General features: G+C 42.6%; 1 protein-coding gene across 1 annotated transcript in view; it reads left to right on the forward strand.

Annotated features, from left to right (window-relative positions):
* Window positions 1–15254, forward strand: part of C10H12orf56 (chromosome 10 C12orf56 homolog) — a 101155-nt gene that overhangs the window by 24025 nt on the left and 61876 nt on the right. Inside the window, 1 exon segment of the mRNA XM_062202086.1 lies at window positions 14743–14902. Coding sequence (XP_062058070.1) covers window positions 14743–14902 — 160 coding nt within the window.

Raw genomic sequence — 15254 nt, forward strand, 5'->3', positions numbered from 1 at the left:
TCCTGTTGCTGACTTAACAATTTGACACTCCTGTTCATGGCGTCAGTAATCTCCCTAGGCTCCAGTCATGAGTTGCCAGGGCTATGGAAGCCTTTAGAGTTCGCTGACTTCGATCTTATTCCGATAGGGTCATAGTCAAAGTGGAAGTTCTCTCCTCCCTTCGGAGAAGGGTACTTCCTTCTTTGATGGCCCCGTTCATTCCACTGGGATCTCACTCACCGAGATCATTCATTTAGGTCTTTTTTTTTTTTTTCCTCTTCCATGATATCCTGGCTTTCCATGCCTGCTATACTCTCATGGGATCTTCAGCCAGATCTGAATGCCTTGAGGGCTGATTCTGAGGCCAGAGTGTTGTTTAGGACATCTGCCATCCTATGAGTCTGCTGTGTATCCCACTTCCCATGTTGGATCTTTCTCTCCCTTTTTGATTCTATCAGTTAGTATTAGCAGACACTTGTCTTGTTTGTGTGATCTCTTTGACTCTTAGACCTATCAGAGCTATCAATTGTGAGCTGAAATTGATCACTTGGACTAGTGAGATGGCATTGGTACATGCCATCTTGATGGGATTGTGTTGGAATCCCCTGGCACATTTCTAACTCCACCAGAGATGAACAATTTGGAACATGCTCAATCGGACTGGCCGCAAATGGTGGAGTGTTTTTTTTTTTTTTAAAGATTTATTTATTTATTTGAAAGTCAGAGTTACACAGAGAGAAGAGAGGCAGAGAGAGAGAGAAAGGTCTTCCATCCACTGGTTACTCCCTAGTTGGCCGCAACAGCCGGAGCTGTGCTGATCCGAAGCCAGGAGCTTCTTCCGGGTCTCCCACGTGGGTGCAGGGACTCAAAGTCTTGGGCCATCTTCTGCTTTCCCAGGCCATAGCAGAGAGCTGTATTGGAAGTGGAGCAGCTGGGACTCGAACCAGCGCCCATATGGGATGCCAGTACTTCAGGCCAGGGCGTTAACCCGCTGCGCCACAGCACCAGCCCCAAACCTGTATGTTTTATGCTAGGTTTGATGAAGAGTAGAAAGTCCTGGAGAAGTATGATAAGATAAAGTATGAAACTGGTGGAAGTATAGCAAGGCCTGTTTGTTCAGATTCTTCTGTGTTGTCTTCAGAGATCAGAATGCTCCTCTACTCTGGGAATAGGCAGGGTGCTTTCCAACTAGTGGTCTCATAACCTGTTTTAGCAGAGATTCAGAAAAGCCTCCCTGGACTTTATGACATGCTTCAGGGGAAAGTCAGAAAGTCCTTCCTGCCCGTGTCATTCCTCAAGTTCCCTCAGCTCGTCAGAAAACAAATCGCAACGGATTTAGTTGATCTTTATTTGTGACTCATGGATCACGGCAGCTTCAGTTCTACAAAATGGCATGAGAGTCCCACTGGGCAGTAGCAGAACAAGGATTTTGTGCAGTGGGAAGCAGGACGCAGGACAATAGCAATAACGATGACTGGTGAACAGCAGGTTACTTTTGTGTAAGGGGTAAAGCTGAGGGAACTTCCTTATTGTGCTGGCTAAAACTGGCCTGTCGGGGATTTGCCTGTGCTCTCTCCTGATATATTGGAAGGTCAGATTAAACAATTTAGTCTTGGCTAGGTGGTGTGGACCTTCAGCAGGAGGAACTGCCTCTCCATTAGTCTGTTAGGCGTAGTGCAGGAGCTCAGTCCAACCCAATGGCCTCCTATAAATTGTATTTAATAAGCACAAAATATTCATTATGGTGTGGTGTTGGCATATTATGTTCATATGTTGGGGCAGTATATCCTGAACTCCATCACAATGAAAAAGAAAACAACGACCCTCCTTACATTAATACTTCATCTATGTCATTCAAATTCAAGCTGACTTAAATGCTTCTGCCAGAGTTTTGTTCTGTATCTAATTTTGTGGTCATAGGCATTGCAGTTAACACTGTGCTTGTTAAGTGAACCAGTAAGAGAATGGGAGAGGTGAAAAGCAGTAGATCATTCTTTTTATCAGATTGGTCAACATTCTTTTTTTTTTTAATTTTTATTTTTTTATTTTGACAGGCAGAGTGGATAGTGAGAGAGAGAGAGACAGAGAGAAAAATCTTCCTTTTTGCCGTTGGTTCACCCTCCAATGGCCACTGCGGCCAGCGCATCGTGCTGATCCAAAGCCAGGAGCCAGGCGCTTCTCCTGGTCTCCCCTGCGGGTACAGGGCCCAAGGACTTGGGCCATCATCCACTGCCTTCCCGGGCCATAGCAGAGAGCTGGCCTGGAAGAGGGGCAACCGGGACAGGATCAGTGCCCCGACCGGGACTAGAACCCGGTGTGCCAGCACCGCAAGGCGGAGGATTAGCCTGTTAAGCCACGGCACCGGCCATCATCCTTTTTATATATGCATTTCCCCTTGGTGTGTGACAGCCATCAGTGTAATCATCTATCACTTCCTGGCAGAGATGGAGGCCTTGTAGGGTGCATGGAAATTGCTTTTTAAAAGCGAGGTTACGGCCGGCGCCGTGGCTCAACAGGCTAATCCTCCGCCTTGCGGCGCCGGCACACCGGGTTCTAGTCCCGGTCGGGGCACCGATCCTGTCCCGGTTGCCCCTCTTCCAGGCCAGCTCTCTGCTGTGGCCAGGGAGTGCAGTGGAGGATGGCCCAAGTGTTTGGGCTCTGCACCCCATGGGAGACCAGGAGAAGCACCTGGCTCCTGCCATCGGAACAGCGCGTTGCGCCGGCCGCAGCGCGCTACCGCGGCGGCCATTAGAGGGTGAACCAACGGCAAAGGAAGACCTTTCTCTCTGTCTCTCTCTCTCTCTCACTGTCCACTCTGCCTGTCAAAAATAAAATAAATAAATAAATAAATAAAATAAAAAAATAAAATAAAAGCGAGGTTACTATAACAATAAACTTTCTTCATGAGTCACGTTAGTTGTTATCCTTACTCCCTTACTCCCCCGTTCTTTGTGACACATTTTCAGGGAAGAATGCGCAAGTTTGTATTTTATGATTATGAGATGACAAGAACACCAGTTGAAATATTAAAAAGAGCAACAAAAATCAGCCAAATAATTGTCTCTATAATATTATCTAGATTATTCTTTGAGTTAAAATTTTTAAAAAATAAATATAAATACCTATAATTCCACCATCCAGGGATGACCACATCTAATAACAGACACAAGAAAATGTGATATACAACATTCCAAACTGTTTTCTCTGCATTAACACACACACACAGAACCATACTCCACATAATGTTTTATAATATGTTATTTTCCCTTTACAGCATATGGTGAATATTTTTCTGTGCCAATGAATATAGAAAAAAGTTACACAGATGTTTTTATATGAATTCTGTCATCGTTTGTTTAAGGAAAGTATTCTTGAATGACAAAGCAAACCAAATTCAATGATAACAGCAACTGAAAGAGGTCTGGCTCAGCTTCCTCCAAAATAAAGGAATTAACATAATGTGATTGAAGCCCTGACATAATAGCGAGTCCAGCTGCTTGATTACCATTTGGATTCCCACCCCTGGCCACTAGTAGGGCTCTGCTCTTTTTTTTTTTTTTTTTTTTTATCTTTTTTTGACAGGCAGAGTGGATAGTCAGAGAGACAGAGAGAAAGGTCTTCCTTTTTGCCGTTGGTTCACTCTCCAATGGCCGCTGCGGCCGGCACATCTCGCTGATCCGAAGCCAGGAGCCAGGTGCTTCTCCTGGTCTCCCATGGGGTGCAGGGCCCAAGCACTTGGGCCATCCTCCACTGCCTTCCCGGGCCATAGCAGAGAGCTGGCCTGGAAGAGGGGCAACCGGGATAGAATCCGGCGCCCTAACCGGGACTAGAATCTGGTGTGCTGGCGCCGCAAGGTAGAGGATTAGCCTGTTAAGCCACGGCGCCGGCCAGGGCTCTGCTCTTAAACATTAGTTGTTCTCATAAAATTGTCTTTGCAGACAAATTGTCTTGTAGTTGTAGTTCTGACTTATAATTTCAGTTCTACCATTTATTAGTTTTGTAAGCTTTAACTCTCTCTTAATGTCACTTACCTTATTTGCAACAGGGGGTTACTAATAACTGCCTCATAGGTTTTTGTGAGGATTATATAAGATCATCTTTGTTTTGTGTTCCATAAATTAATTATTATTCAAATTATTTTTTTTAAAGATTTATTTTATTTATTTCAAAGACAGAGTTACAGAGAGAGGTAGAGACAGAGTGAGAGGTTTTCCATCCGCTGGTTCACTCCCCAGATAGCCGCAACGCCGGAGCTGCACAGATCTGAAGCCAGGAGCCAGGAGCTTCTTCTGGGTCTCCCATGTGGGTGCAAGGGCCCAAGGACTTGGGCCATCTTCTACTGCTTTCCCAGGCCACAGCTGAGAGGGGATTGGAAGAGGAGCAGCCGGGTCTCGAACCAGCGCCCATATGGGATGCCAGCACTTCAGGCCAGGGCTTTAACCTGCTGTGCCATAGCGCAGGCCCCTCAAATTATTATAAATACTTTGCCTCCCTCCCCTGACTGCTAATAAGTGAGTCAATTCAGAAATACGTATTTATTCACATTCATTCTTTACTTACAGTATGGTTTTCATCAGATTTATTTTTAAGATTTATTTATTTATTTGAAAGTCAAAGTTAGAAAGAAAGAGAGAGAGAGAGAGAGATCTTCCATCTGCTGGTTTACTCCCCAAGTGACTGCACAGGCTAGAGTTGAGCCAGGCCAAAGCCAGGAGCCAGGAGCTCCATCTGGTCTCCCATGTGGGTGGCAGAGGCCTAAGTACCTGAGCTGTCTTCCTCTACTTTTCCCCAGGCCATTATCAGGGAGCTGGATCTGAAGTGGAGCACCTGCGACTTGAACTGGCACCCATATGGGGTGCTAGTTTGTCATAGGCAGCGGCTTTACCCTCTAAGCCACAGCGCTGGCCCTAGATCAAATTCTTAAGGTGCATTCCCCCTATAGATTTAAGAAGGAGTAGGGGAAAAGAGGAAGCTATAAAATGCAGTGAAATAAAAGGAGTGAATATTTATCTGATGTCAAGGTGTAGAGGCATTTCTAAGCATAAATCAAAGGAAGAAATAATAAAGAGAAGTTGATAGATTTGTCACATAGATAATTTAAATTTCTCTATGTTTTTATAAAACACAAAAACGTTTTATACAAGTTATAGCATTGTAGAATAGCTCAAAGATAGTGAAAAGCATTGATAATCTGGCTATCTGAACTAAAATAGCAACACAAGCTCATCTTCTGCTCCAGTCCAATTCAGAGTTCTTCACAATTTTTTCCGATGGTCCCTCCCAGCCCCCACCATCTATTGCAGACATAAAGTTAACTTCTTCTAGAAGATTTCATAATCAATGTTGGGTTAGACTTTCTAACAGCTCTAGAAAACCAAGCCAGAGAAGCTCTCCATCAGATTTCTGTTGCAGTAGATACACATTTGAGTGAATTTTGAGGTACTAAAATTTTCTTTTAAAGGTTCTGAAAATCTTTCAGTACTACAGCTGGGGTCCTGTAAGCCAGATGCAGGCCAGCTTTCCTGGGAGGGTTTTGTAAACATTGGTTCTGGAAGTGCAACCAGCCTTCAGTTCTGACATGGCTTGTCCTTCCTGTCTAAATGAACACTCCCCTTAAATATGACACTCATGCACACCTTTGGTTGTAGATTCAGTGTGTCTAATTATATCCTGGTACAAAAGAAGGCAGATTCTCACTGAATATAGGAAGACTTTCTGAATTCTGGAAGAGTCAGTGAAAATCAGATGTTTGTGACCTTTCAGCTTACAAAGAGAGAATTTACAAAATTGTTGCAAGTTGCACATGACTTGTGATTTAGGAAAAAACAGAAATGGCTTTTTTATATGTCCATAAAACAGTATTCAAACAACATCCATGGTATTGAAAACAAAATAGACACAATAAAGTTTTCCTTATCAATTGCATTCAGACCTGGGATGTTGGTTCTTACTTGTCTGAATCTTGAGTTAAAGTCTCATGAAAATGTCCATTTGACCTCATAGAGTCCTGAAAATCCTCAGTCCACTGTTGTGACTTCAGAGTTGGCTAAGCAATGTCGGCTCACCCTTGACGGGACACTAAATAGTTTGAGAGGTTTTGTGCAGTCCTTTTGGAGGAGCCTCTGAGATTGTCCTTTTTTGTTGAAGATACGGACTGACTTTTAGATTGTAGTAGAACCTTCAGGGGAGCACCAGAATCCCAGAGTAAAATAAGAGACTTCAGCTGGCTATGGGTAGTTTATTGCTGAGGACTCTCAATTGTGAAAGGGCAGATGGAAGCTCATGGTAAGAATAAAGCAACTGAAAAGAAATTGTCTATGTTCCTGTGGCCTGAAGAACAAAGATGATAAAGCCATTTGTATTTATCAACTTCTCATTACTGTAACGAAATACCTGAGGCAACTTTTTTTTTTTTTTGAAGATTTATTTTATTTGGGCCAGCACCGTGGCTCACTTGGCTAATCCTCCACCTGCGGCACCGGCACCCCGAGTTCTAGTCTCGGTTGGGGCGCCGAATTCTGTCCCGGTTGCTTCTCTTCCAGTTCAGCTCTCTGCTGTTGCCCAGGAAGGCAGTGGAGGATGGCCCATGTACTTAGGCCCTACGCCCACATGGGAGACCAGGAGGAAGCACCTGGCTCCTGGCTTCGGATTGGTGCAGCGCTGGCCGTAGCGGCCATTTGAGGAGTTAACCAACGGAAAGGAAGACCTTTCTCTCTGTCTCTCTCTCTCTCACTGTCTAACTCTGCCTGTCAAAAAAAAAAAAAAAGATTTATTATTTTTTTTATTTGAAAGAGTTACAGAGAGAAGTAGAGACACACACACACACACACAGAGACAGGTCTTCCATCCGTTGGTTCACTCTTCAAATAGCCACAATGGCCAGAGCTGAGTCTATCTGAAGTCAGGAGCCAGGAGCCAGGAGCTTCTTCTGGGTCTCCCATCCAGGTTCAGGGGCCAAGGACGTGGGCCATCCTCTGCTACTTTCCCAGGTGCATTAGCAGAGAGCTGGATTGGAAATGGAGCAGCTGGGACTCAAACCCAGCACCCATAAGGGATGCCAGCACTATAGGCCTGGGTTTTAACTTGCTGTACCACAGCGCCAGCCCCAACTTTTTTTCTTTAAGAAGAAAAGATTTATTTAGTTCACAGTTTTGGAAGTTGAAGTCCAAGATCAGGCCTCATTAGATTGGCAGTGGCACAATGAGTGTCAAGGAAAGATCACATACTGTGCAGGAAACAGTGGTTGAATTCAAACTCAGGCTTTTATATCAGTCCTCTTCGGAGATCTCAAGAGATCACACAAAAACTACCTTCTGAGGTATGTTCTTGATGGCCTGAGGACTTCACGTGGGGCCCTACCTCCCAATGGTTCCACCTCTTCTCAACATTGCCACCCTGGGGACCAAAACTTTAACATGTAAGGCTTTGAGGGTCATCCAATATCCAAACAAATATCCAAACCATAGAACTGTTGCAAAATTTTTTTTAAATTTTAAGGATAATGAATAATCCTGTTTTCTTTCTTTTTTTCTTTTTCTTTTTTCTTTTTTTTTTTTTTCAATTTTCATTTAAAAAGTCAAAGAGAGAGAGAGAGAAGATAGAGGGACCAACAGATATCTTCCCTCTGCTGGTTCACTCTCCAGATGCCTGTAACAGCCAGGCCTGGGCCAAGTCAAAGCCAGAGCCCTCAACTCAATCCCAGTCTCCAGCAGTGATGTTGAGAATTGAGTACCTGAACCATCACCAGTTGCCAACTGGGGTGCTCGTTAGCAGGAAGCTGGATCAGAACAGTGGAAGATGGCCCAAATACTGGGGCCCCTGCCACCCTCAGTGGATCCTCTCATGAAGCTCTGTGCTTCTTTCAGCCATCTGGGGAGTGAACCAATAGATGCAAGATGTGTCTTTCTCTCTCTGTCTCTCCTTCTATCTCTGTCACTCTGTCCTTTTCAAATAAATAAATAAATAAAATAAAATTCCAGTGTGGAATGCAGCATCCCAAGCCACTGTGCCAGATGCCTGTCCTTGCCTGTTTTTAAAGAAATCAGTAAATGTTATATTTGATTTGTGAAAATTGATGAACAGGAGCGAGTGTTGTGGCATAGCAGGTTAAGCCTCTGCCTGAGTTTCGTGCATCCCATTTGGGTACCAGTTTGAGACCCAGCTGATCCACCTCCAATCCAGCTCCTTTCTAGTGTACCTGGGATAGAAGTGGAGGATGACTCAAATGCTTGGGCTCCTGCCAGCCATGTGGGAGACCCAGAAAAAGCTCCAGGCTTTTTTTTTTTTTCTTTTGACAGAGTGGATAGTGAGAGAGAGAGACAGAGAGAAAGGTCTTCCTTTGCCGTTGGTTCACCCTCCAATGGCCGCCACGGCGGGCGCACTGCGGCCAGCGCACCGCGCTGATCTGAAGGCAGGAGCCAGGTGCTTCTCCTGGTCTCCCATGGGGTTCAGGGCCCAAGCACTTGGGCCATCCTCCACTGCACTCCCTGGCCACAGCAGAGAACTGGCCTGGAAGAGGGGCAACTGGGACAGAATCCGGTGCCCTGACCGGGACTAGAACCCGGTGTGCCGGTGCTGCTAGGCGGAGGATTAGCCTGTTGAGCCACGGTGCCGGCCTCCAGGCTTTTAAAAAAAGGAAATGGATATAGTTTATGTAGAGGGAAAGTCTTCAGATATGACATATAATATTACTGATACTATATATCTTAGTATATATATATGTATGTATATACATATAACATATATATATATATATAATATAATATAAATAAGATGCCAAGAGTAGTAAGTAGAGGGATTCACAAGTTTGAAGTAAGGCTTAAATAGCTGTATTTTTCACAAATTGAGTAGGTAAGACTGACATAATTTCCCCACTAATAATTTACCGGTCTAGAAGGTGATACATTCAAATTAAAAAAAAAAAAGGCTGTTTGGCAAGTCAATATTTTGCATGTCTGAAATTATGACAGATAACACATATTCCAGTTGTCTCACATATTCAGTCCATGCACCAACAAGACTGATAAATGGATAGCAAGAGTACCAACAAATCCACAAAGGCTTCCCATTACACAAACACTTTCTGAAATTTTTATATTATAAAAATTCACCCAGGGCTGGTGCCATGATGCAGCAGGTTAATCTTTGGCCTGCAGCGCTGGTATCTCATATGGGCACTGGTTCAAGTCCCAGCTGTTCCTCTTCCAATTCAGCTCTCTGCTGTGGCCTGGGAAAGCAGTAGAAGATGGCCTAAGTGCTTGGGCCCCTGCATCCATGTGGGAGACCGGGCAGAAGCACCTCGTTCCTGGCTTTGGATCGGTGCAGCTCCGGCCATTGCAGTCATTTGGGGAGTGAACCAATGGATGGAAGACCTTTCTCTCTGTCTTTCCCTCTCACTATCTGTAATTCTGCCTCTCAAATAAATAAATAAAAATCTTTAAAAAAATTTACCCATAAAAATTTAGCTTAAAGAAGGCCAGATGTCTCTTCTGGTTTTACAACTATTCCTCTTAATTTTACAAGAGTATATAGATAAAGTAAAGCTAATTGATTCAAACATCCCCCCCCCCCCCTTTATAAAAGAAGGAAACATGTCTTTGACTTTTTTTTCAGGGACTCTCTTAGAAATCTCAAATATATTTTAGAGATAAAAGACCCTGAAAGTTCTATATATTTATCTTTCTTTTTTATTTTTAAATTTTTTTTGACAGGCAGAGTGGACAGTGAGAGAGAGACACAGAGAGAAAGGTCTTCCTTTTGCCGTTGGTTCACCCTCTAATGGCCGCCGCAGCCATGGCACTGCGGCCAGCGCACCACGCTGATCCAAAGGCAGGAGCCAGGTGCTTCTCCTGGTCTCCCATGCGGGTGCAGGGCCCAAGGACTTGGGCCATCCTCCACTGCCTTCCCAGGCCACAGTAGAGAGCTGGACTGGAAGAGGGGCAACCGGGACAGAATCCGGCGCCCCAACCGGGACTAGAACCTCGTGTGCTGGCGCTGCAGGCGGAGGATTAGCCTATTGAGCTCCAGCGCCAGTCTATTTTTCTTTTTACAAAAAAAATTTCAATTTCTCTGAAAAGAAGAAAGATGGAGAGATACAGAGAGACAGACAAAGAGAGATCTTCCATTCACTGGTTCACTCCCCAAATGCCTGCAGCTACTAGGATTCTGCCAGGCCAAAGCCAAGAACCCAAACTCCATCCAGGTCTCCCATGTGGGTGCCATGGACTCAAGTACTTGAAGCATCATCTGCTGCCTCCTGGGATGCATTAGTAGGAAGCTTGGTTGGAAGCCTCCTAGCCAGGACTTGATCCGGGACTTTAAATGTAATGTGGCCTTCACCTGCTGTGCCAAACGCCTACCCCTAAATATTTCTTATGATTAGGATCATGTTTGAGGAAGGTAAAAATCAAGAAGTTATTAGAGGAAATTTAGACTCTTGGTTAAGAGAGAATCATGGGTGCCTGTGAAATGTACTTGGTTATCTATTTAGTGAAGGTGACAATAAAACACCTAACAATAGACAGAGAAACCAACATGCTTGAAAAAAATGCCTTTCACAAATGTGAGACTTTTGTCAATGAGCACATTGGTTAACAGGATCAAAACATTACTTCTTTATAGAATATAAAAATAAGAAGCATAAGTGTATATGCTTAAAATTATCCTGAAGTAGCCAGTACTTCACTATCCTCTGTTACTTAGAATTTATCTTACTTTTTAAAAAGATTTATTTATTTTTCTTTGAAAGGCAGAATTACACAGAGGCAGAGAGAGAAAGAGAGGTCTTCCATCTGCTGGTTCTCTCCCCAAATGGCTGCAATGGCCGGAGCTAGGCCGATCTGAAGCCAGGAGCCAGGAGCTTCTTCTGGGTCTCCTATGTGGGTGCAGGGGCCCAAGCACTTGGGCCATCTTCTACTGCTTTCCCAGCCATAGCAGAGAGCTGGATTGGAATTGGAGCAGCTAGGACTCGAACCAGCTCCCATATGGGATGCTGGCACTGCAGGCGGCAGCTTTACCTGCTATGCCAGGGCGCCAACCCCAGAATTTATCTTAGTATCTAATAATTATCCACTAATTAGCTCAATTGAATATCCGTCCAAAGCTTTAAGTTGCTTAAAAATCTTGGAAATTATCTTCAATCTAAGATATTATAAAACATGAAGTTCAAATAAACATTTGTCAGAATAGTGATTCCATTTTGTTGAACCCAAATTTATACTTTTTGTAATTTTTGACGTTGTATATAAGTAATGTTAGTTTGTTAGATTAGCAAATCTTTATAAATTTAGGAAAAATAAACCCTAATAAAATGAAATATATGATTTTTATGTAACACAGATAAATTAGAGAAGACAAAGCTACTTCAATTAAAACAAAATTATTAAACTAATCTTTTTTGCCAAAGTGAATGTTAATTTTTTAAACCTGTGGTCTGAAGATTTCTGAGTTTTTGTAAGAATAATTTTCTTTAAGTATAGCATACTTGAATTATTAGATGTTAAATTTTCATATTTTTCTGGGAATTAGAGTCAGATTCCATTAAGAGATTTTTTTTTTTTTTTTTTTTTGAGTGGCAGAGAGACAAAGCAAGAGGCAGATAGCTAGAATTAGAGAGCTCCTATCTTCAGGTTCCCTCTCCACGCACCTTTAACATCCAGGACTGAGCCAAGGCTGAAGCTGGGAGCTGGGAACCCACTTCAGGTCTCTCACGTGAGTGGTGATGATCCAGCTCTGGAACCATCACCACAGTGTCTCATTGTTTTAGCAGGAAGCCGGAGTCAGGAACTGGATCTGGTAATAGAACCCAGGTACTTCGATATGGCACACGTCGTTTTAACCGCTAGCCTACATGCCTGTCCCAGGAGTTTTTATATTCTAATTTATTAATACCCTCAGTATAGGAAAATATTACACACCAACAGAGTAAGAGATAAAAGCTTTTCTGGATTACAAATATCTACATGTAGAAAGAAGTTAGAGCTTCAGATCAATAAACATAGAAATGCTGGTCCAGATGCTCTTTGCTGGAGAGCAATAATAGGTTTTATTCTGCTGGACATATGGACAAGAGTCATTTTCATCTATATCAATTTGTATAAAAGATCAGTCAAATTGTATATAATCCATTTATATCATTAGGGACAAGAACCATTTTCTTATCAGTTTTCTATAATTTACAGTTTAAAACAGCTCAAAGAGTAAAATGTGGCAAAAACCTGAGTAATCTCTTTTGTTCCTTTCAAAGTCTTTCATAACTTTTCATGATAAAGGCAAGAGAAAAATATTCATCATACAGTTATGCAACACAAAGACTTAGCTATGTATGATTCTAATTTTATAAACACAGCTTTGCAAAGAAAAAGAAATATCTACATGCCCAGTTTATGGTGGATTTCTCAGAGTAAAGGAGTCACTGATGATTTTCTCTTTTTTTCCTCTGTTTTTACATGCATGCATTTTAAATTTATTTTTACAATGAGATATATAACAAAAATCATTTAAAAATGGAAAGATTTATAATAAGGCATTTCTGAACTCTTGTGCAGAGAAGAATTGCCTTACTAACAGTAAAACCTTACCATTGACTGAACTCCAGTGGGCTATGATTCATTTGCTGGTTTGAATTACTCTGTTTATTTTAAAGGACTTTTTTCTTAAGATTTATTTATTTTTGAAATTCAGAGTTACACAGAGAGAAGAGAGGCAGAGAGAGAGAGAGGAGAGAGAGGTCCTCCATCCGATGGTTCACGCCCCAATTTTCTGCCAATCCAAAGCCAGGAGCCAGGAGCCTCTTCTGGGTCTCCCACGTGGGTGCAGGGGCCCAAGGACTTGGGCCATCTTCTACTGCTTTCCCAGGCCATAGCAGAGAGCTGGATCGGAAGTGAAGCAGCCGGGTCTCAAACCGGCGCCCATATGGGATCCGGCGCTTCAGGCCAGGGCATCAACCCGCTGTGCCACAGCGCTGGCCCCTTAAAGGAATTTTTAACATTTAATTCTCTGAAATGCAGAAAGACAGATATCTCCTATCTGCTGGTTCACTTCCTAAATGCCCACTACAGCCAGGGCTGGGCCAGACTGAAGCTGGGAACCTGGAATTCAGTCTACAACTCTGACCTGGGTCGCAGGAACCCAAGTACTAGAGCCATTGTATTTTGCTTCCCAGGGTGCACATTAGCAGCAAGCTGGAATTGGGAGCCAGAGCTGGGACTTGAACCTATGATGTGGGCATCCCAAGCAGCCTTTGATTTTAAAGACTGAGTTCATTAATCCATTTCCTATCTTCAACTATTTGAGTTGGATTTTCTAAATGTTATTATTACTTGACATTTTCTTATATTTGTGAAAAGAGAAAGATGAAGCTACATGATCATAGAATTTTGTAATTTCTTAGAACTTATAAAAAGTCTATAGAGGAACCCCTGCTGATTCTTGAATTAATGGTTTTAGATATCCCTCTGATGATTCTCTAGCTTTTATTCATTTCAATCAGATGCTTTGTTGCCTGTCATAAAAAGAGAAGTTAGCTTATCAAAGACAAGATTTAAAAGTCCTAAGTATTTATTAAGATCTTTTCCCCACATTTATGATTTATTTTATTTATTTGAGAGACAGAGTTACAGAGAGAGTTAGAGAAAGAGAGAGAGAGAGAGATCTTCCATCTACTGGTTCACTCCCCAAATGGCTGCAATGGCCAGAGCTAAGCTGATCCAGAGCCAGGAGCCAGGAGCTTCTTCTGGGGGCTCCCACGTGGGAACAAGAGCCCGAGAACTTGAGCCATCCTCCACTGCTTTCCTAGGCACGTTAGCAGGTGGCTGGATCTGAGGTAGAGTAGCCAGGACTCGAACTGGCACCCATATGGGATACCAACCCGGCATGCTAGGACTTTAACCTGCTGTGCCACAGTGGCGACCCGCCTTTTCCCTCTTAATCAAGAACAGAAAACCAAGCATGTTGGAGAGGAAGCATTTCCCATAGTTCAGCTCTGAATGTTTGTATTTACAGAGCCTGTTGTAGGACATTGCATCCTCCATAGAAAAATCCTAAGTTAAACCCATTCATTGTACATTTTAAAAATCTTTTTTTCTTAATCTGTTTTTCAAATTGGAAATGAAAGAGCAAGCATTTGGTGCAGCAGTTCAGAAGTTGCTTGGCTGCACATATCAGGGTAGTGCTTGGGTTTGAGTCCCAGCTTCTCTTCCAATTCCAGCTTCCTGATGATGTAGGTACACCCTGGAGGATAGCAGGTGATGGCTAGAGTACTTGGGTGCCTGCTACCCATGTGGGAGACCCAGGTAAAGTTGCTGACTCCTGGCTTTGGCCAGGTCCAGCCCTGGCTATTGGGGCATTTGTGAAGTGAATCACTGAATGGAAAAAATCTTTCTCTTTTCTCTCTCTCCAATCTTTCAAATAAAATAAAAATAAATTTAAAAAATCAAGTTATTAAGAAAAAGAAACTTGAAAGAAAACAAACAACAAAATGGAAATGGAGGGGGATACATTTAGTAAATAAAAACATTGTTACTATTTAACAATCCTAGAGAGTCAGTAGTTTCTTGGGTTCTGCTGCTGAGCCCATTTTCAGCACATTTTCTCCCATAGTGGAAGAATTGAGAAACCGAAAAGGAAGAAGAAAGATGTCCTAGTGGACAAAATAAAAGAAGAAATAAATCAGTTTAAACTTGCTACCAGCTTTGGGAGATTTATTATTCCAGAATAGGTAAGTAGTCATATTTATCTTCAATGAGTTAAATTACTTTTTTTCAGATTGATGATTACCCAGAATTTTTGAATTCACCTGATAGAGAAGTCAACCAACATATTCGTATCATCTATTCTTCAACTGTTAAAAAAGAATGTGAAAAGTCAAAAGGTGTTGGAAAATTCCTGTTTCCATTTCATTATGCCAATGCTAAGAATAAAAAAGGTATGTAATATATTTCTTAAAATTTATAACAAAATATGTTTCTTTATGAGATAAAAAAAATCCTAATGTTCTTTACACCAAAGCTGAGCTGACCAGTCCATTATCAGTAGCACAGTGGCTGGACAAAGTTTGCCATGAATACCAGTGTTTAGAATGGGAGGGTGTTGAGCGTTTGGTGCAGCTGTTAAGTTTCTACTTGGGATGCCCCATCTTGTATCAGAGTACTTGATTTGAGTCCTGGCTACTGTGCTTCCAGTCCAGCTTCCTGCTAATACACACCCTGGGAAGCAATATTCGGGTCCCTGCCACCTACATGGGAGACCCAGATTGAGTTCTGGGTTCCTGGTTTTGG

Source organism: Lepus europaeus, chromosome 10, assembly GCF_033115175.1.
Source record: "Lepus europaeus isolate LE1 chromosome 10, mLepTim1.pri, whole genome shotgun sequence".
Classification (NCBI taxonomy): domain Eukaryota; kingdom Metazoa; phylum Chordata; class Mammalia; order Lagomorpha; family Leporidae; genus Lepus; species Lepus europaeus.